The 5,518-nt window shown below is 46.8% G+C and overlaps 1 protein-coding gene across 1 annotated transcript in view; it reads left to right on the top strand.

Moving 5' to 3' along the window:
* Positions 1 to 5,518, top strand: part of Tp53 (tumor protein p53) — a 13,581-nt gene that overhangs the window by 2,936 nt on the left and 5,127 nt on the right. Inside the window, exons 2-4 of the mRNA XM_005349777.1 lie at positions 4,380 to 4,482; positions 4,958 to 4,979; positions 5,077 to 5,349. Coding sequence (XP_005349834.1) covers positions 4,409 to 4,482; positions 4,958 to 4,979; positions 5,077 to 5,349 — 369 coding nt within the window. The 5' untranslated portion in view covers positions 4,380 to 4,408. The remainder of the gene's footprint in view (positions 1 to 4,379; positions 4,483 to 4,957; positions 4,980 to 5,076; positions 5,350 to 5,518) is intronic.

Here is a 5,518-nt window from a genome sequence, read left to right as displayed (position 1 = left end):
AAAAAAAAAAAAAAAGGAAAAAGAAAAGAGAAAGAAAACCATCCTGGGCTATATGGCAAGACCTTGTCTCAGGTAAACCAAACAGCTGGAGGTGTATGTGGTAGAGTATTTCACCTAGCGTACCCAGAACCACGAAACACAGGATGAGTCGGTCCATCTTGACCAAATGTGATTTGTCTATAGAGATCAGACAACAGTGGCTAGCTACATCTTGTCCTTTTCCCTTCCTCTGTTTCTGTTATATTCATGGTGTGGAACGATCCTCACAGTGCCTAGAATCCAGCTCTCTGGCAGTTGAGGCGTCCAGGAATGGATTTAAGGCAGCCTGCAGCACATTGTGAGACTCTCTCAAGACAGGGGCAAGGAATAAATTCCAAAAGTGAGGTATTCCAAGTTGCTAAAAAGTGATGACTCACTAGGGAAAGTCACCTTGGAAGGGACAAGAGTAACTTTGACTCGTTAGTATTAACTTGGTGCCATTCCAGACCTAAATGTTATACTGGCATACTTTTAGGAGGGAAGGTTAGTAACATCTTTACATGTTGTTGCTTTGGTTTTGGTGTGTTGTTTTGTTGCTTTTTTTTTTAATTCTTTTTTTTTTATTGAGAAAAGGAAAAAAAAACAAGTTTCCACCTCCTCCCAGCCTTCCCCCCCCCCTCCTCCCATTGTTGCTTATTTTTTGTCTTTGGCTGTTAGAATGAACCAAGTCTTTGTCTTGGTGCTGGAGAGAGAGGGTTATGGAGCTACTTGAAAATTTGCCAAAGCCAGGAAGCAGGCGGATCTCTGTGAGTTCGAGTCCAGACTGGTCTACAAAAGCTAGTTCCAGAACAGTCTTCAAAGCGATAGAGAAACCCTGTCTTGAAGAAGAAAAAAGAAAATTTGCCAAACAAACAGTTAACATTTTCTCTTGTTTCCACATTTTCCTTACATAAACAATGGCTGAACTCTCTCTCCCTCGCCCTCCTGTTTAATAAAGCTAAAGCCTTCTCTGGTGGTCAGCCATAGTTCCATGGACTCTGTTCCTTAGACTTTCACGGGTTCTGTGAATTTTTGCTCTCACTTACTGTCTTTCATGTTCATATACATGTTTATAAAAATAAGTAGTCTTGCTGGACTGTGTACACAACTTTAGTCCCAGCACTTGGAAGGCAGAGGCAGATGGATCTCTGTGAGTTCCGGTCCAACCTGATCGACAAAGCAAGTTCTAGGATAGCCAGGGCTCACAGAGGGATCCTGTCTTGAAAACCCCAAAAGAAAGAAGAAAAAAAATTTTCTAAACTTAGGAAACTACAGGAGAAGAACTGCCATGTAGCCAGCCTACAAAAACTGTCTCAAAATAGAAAATAAATGTAAATTAAAAATAATGGTTTGTTTTTTATTATATGTTGCTGGGGTGTGGGGGGGGGTTGTGCACGAACATGAGTTTTTGGGTAATCACGCTTGGTAGAAAGTGCCTTTTCCGGTCACAGACCCATCATTAACATAAACTGTTTGTCTGCAGATTGTATTTTTCACCCAGTAGGTTTCTTTTTTTTTTAAATATTTATTTATTATGTATACAATATTCTGTCTGTATGCCTGAAGGCCAGAAAAGGGCGCCAGACCTCTTTACAGATGGTTGTGAGACACCATGTGGTTGCTGGGAATTGAACTCAGGACCTTTGGAAGAGCAGGCAATGCTCTTAACCACTGAGCCATCTCTCCAGCCCCACCCAGTAGGTTTCTGAAGCATTTTTCAAAGCATGTTTTATTGCATTCCCCACCAACGGTTCCCATTGTGGTTCCTCCTAGCTCCACGAGCAGAAGAACGTGGATACAAGTGATTTTTGGCGCAAGGCTCCTGCAGTCTGGGTCACCTTTTCTAGGAAGTGTACCTAGAAGTGGTTTTGCTGAGTGGTGAGATGTGTGCTTTAAGCCATCTCTGGCTCTGCCTTGTTACTCTTTAGAACCAACAATGTATCCCTGCCCTTTTCTCCCCAGTACTGGGAGTGAACCCTGCTGATTCCAATATATATGTGTATATATACATATATGTGTGTGTATATATATGGGGTTATTTTACTGGTAGAGATTTTTTTTTCACGTGCACAAACATGCACTCCTCTAGCTGTGAGCCACCTGATGCGGACTGGTTCTGGAAATTGAACTCAGGTCCTCACAAGAGCAGCAAGCACTCTTAACCAGTGAGCCTTTTCCCCAGCCCCGCGAGAGAAACAGGAGGAGAATAATCTTGTTTGGAGTTGGGTGTGGCTTCTGACTTGTTTGCTTTGGTTTGGCGGTTGTCAGGTTGCCATAGACAAGCCTTGAACTTGCCTCCTCTCCTGGCCATCCTGCCTCAGCCTTCTGAGTGCTGGCATCCCAGGTGTGTGTCACTACACCAGCTGTCCCCTACAAGCTTGAAGATCCAGGATAAATGGTTTAATTCTCTTAATTCTTCCTCCATCTGTTAATAGCTACCTGCCTGGCTTTCTGAGGATCAAATGAGATGAGCCCCTGAAAGTAGCAGGCCCTTCGAGGTTTATTGCCTTCCTGCTCAGCATTTTCCCAAACGCCCAACCTCCCTGACCATTTGGCTTGATAAAATCTTGATACCATGGCTTCCTCCTCAGTCCTTCTCAAAGGGGTCTGCTCTTTCTGTTTGTTTGTCTTGCGGTTTGGTTTTTTGAGATGGGGTTTCTCTGTGTAGCTCCTGCTCTGTAGACCAGGCTGTCCTCGAACTCACAGAGATCCACTATCAAAGGAGATACTGAAAACATAATTACTACTAATAACCTGGTTGATAGAGTGTCTATGTGACAATCTCCACAGGAGACTGAGCCGTTGGACCGCTAGCCCAGCACACACACATATACCACAGGAGCCCCGCTAGCTCATAGAACGGATGAGGCAGTCATATTAACATTGTGACTCTTAATATGCCCAGCGTTTGTCTCCATTTACATGCATGTGTGTGTGCGCACACACGTAAATGACCCGGGGCCAGGATGAGGGGGCGCTAAGCTAGGGCTTCACAAGCTAGGTAAATTGTCTACCACTGAGCTCCGCCCCAAGGCCCGATCTCAAGTAAATGAAAAAAACAGATGGGGTCTTATAGTAAGAGTGAGATGTCTGATTCCGAACCCCTGGCTTCTGAAGGGGCGATGGTGCCCCCACCTTTGCTTTCATCAACAAAGGCCTGCCCTAACTGATGGCAGGAGAGCTGCGGATGAACTAGGTTGTGGGAAGCCATCTTTAATAAGCGCTCACTCATTTTGCCTTCCAAGTCCAGGGCAGGTGTGACTATCAAGACAGTATAAGATAACCCAACTAAAGAGAGTTCTCACACTCCTAAGTGAATGGGAAAGTGCTCAGTCTACATCAAAGTGAAGGAAGATTGTAATCAGTACTCACAGCACTTGTCCAGGAGTGTGGGGAGGGGGAGAGAAAGGAAATGTCTGATGTCCCGGGGGCTAGCCAGAGGGCCCTGCTAGCTAGTCCAGACTCCTGCGTTTAAATCCCCAGAACCCACCTTGTGGAAGGGGAAAACCAAATCCTGCTGGTTGCGCTGTGATCGTCACACTCGACTTGGCAGGCATACAAGTACACTTACACCAAATAAGTAAATGTTTAAATAAGGAAGTAATTTCTTAAGGGTAGCCTAGTGGGGTTATTTGAAAGCCAGCCCGGGAGAAAGTGAGGTAATAGCTGCCTGGCTGAGGGTGGTGAAGATCGAGAGAAGGGACGGACAGCAGAGCTCAAGCTTGTTGAAGAATGTCCTGGTGTGGCTTGAGGAGATCGGCTGGCTGGCTGCGGTTGAGCATTCCTGAAGAGCCTACCTCATAGCCGTAGGAAGAATAAAAACAGGAATTCGCTCTTGTAGAAGGAAGCACCCTGATTGAGCTGGGGAAGTGCTGATTAGAACCCAGAGAGAAGGCTCTAGGGAAATTGCTGAGTCTTCAGGAATTTGTAAGGGGTTGAGGAGCTGTCCCGGGGGAACAGGTGTTGGGGGGAGTCAGGGAGGTGTCCTTCCCAAAGGGAAAGGGGGGTTGTGGGGGCAGAAAGTGCCTCCTTAAAGAAGTGTAGGGTTGGGGGCTGGAGAGATGGCTCAGTGGTTAAGAGCATTGCCTGCTCTTCCAAAGGTTCTGAGTTCAATTCCCAGCAACCACATGGTGGCTCACAGAGGTCTGGTGCCTCTTCTGGCTTGCAGACATACACACAGACAGAATATTGTATACATAATAAATAAATTAAAAAAAAAAGAAGTGTAGGGTTAGAGAATCTGATAAGAGGCCAGGCCAGGGCTGCAGCAACCTGAGAACAGTTGGAAGAGCTGCCTGGTTCCTGCTGCTCCGGGAGGGAGTGGTGTCCCCTGGCAGACCGTCCTCACTTTATTCTCACAGAAGCCTGACTTGACTTCTTGGGTGCTTCAATGGAGGAGCCACAGTCAGACCTCAGCATCGAGCCCCCTCTGAGTCAGGAGACATTTTCAGACTTGTGGAACCTGTGAGTGGATCTTATGGGGCCCCTAAAGTGCACCAACCCCCCCCCCCCATCATCCCCTAATTCAAACACCCTATCCCCTAGTGGAGGCCTATGAGAAGCAAAAACAGTAGTGTTAAAACAAGGTGTAGTACAAAAAAAAATGTGTGCTTGTGTACATGTTATATATGCATGTATACATAAACACATATCTGGACTGGGCAGTGGTGGCTCACATCTTTAATCCTAGCACTTGGGAGGCAGAGGCAAGTGGCCAGCCTGATCTACAAAGCAAGCTCCAGGAAAGGGGGAGACTGTTACACAGAGAAACCCTATCTGGAGGGTAGGGGGACAAAGTATGCTATTGGGTGCCTATAATCCCTGTATTTGGGAGGTGGAGGCAGGAGCATCTAAAGTTTGAGGCCAGCCTGGGATAAGCAAGATCCTGTCTCCACAAACAGGAGGTCAGTGGTGCTAACTCTTTGCTCTTGTCTTACAGACTTCCTCCAAACAATGTTCTGGTAAGAACTAGGCCAGAAGGGGACTGAGGGTTTGGTGGGCTGGTCTGATGGAAGACTGAGAACACAGTATTGAGGTTCTTCTTTGGCCCATCCACAGTCCACATCGCTGTCAGTTGATGCCATGGAAGATCTGTTCCTGTCCCAGGATGTTGCAAACTGGTTAGAAGAGCCAAATGAAGGCCCCCAAATGTCAGCAGCAGCTTCTACAGCAGAGGACCCTGTCACTGAGGCCCCCGCACCAGTGACCCCTGCACCAGTCACTTCCTGGCCCCTCTCATCTTCTGTCCCGTCCCAAAAAACCTACCAGGGCGAATATGGTTTCCGCCTGGGCTTCCTGCACTCAGGGACGGCCAAATCTGTCACCTGCACGGTCAGTGTCCCTGAGAAGTTGACTTTCATGTGACCTTTCAATGCCTGTTTTTTTTTCTGTCTAGATTTTGGGGTTCCTCTTTAGCCCGTGGACTTTGATGTATGTCTCAGAGTTTAATTTCCCCCTGAACCTTTGGTTTTCCTCCTCCTCCTCCTCCTCCTCCTCCTCC

This window comes from Microtus ochrogaster, chromosome 7 (genome assembly GCF_000317375.1).
Source record: "Microtus ochrogaster isolate Prairie Vole_2 chromosome 7, MicOch1.0, whole genome shotgun sequence".
NCBI lineage: Eukaryota > Metazoa > Chordata > Mammalia > Rodentia > Cricetidae > Microtus > Microtus ochrogaster.
The sequence above is the reverse complement of the archived record's forward strand: the minus strand, read 5'-3'. Positions and strand labels throughout refer to the sequence as shown.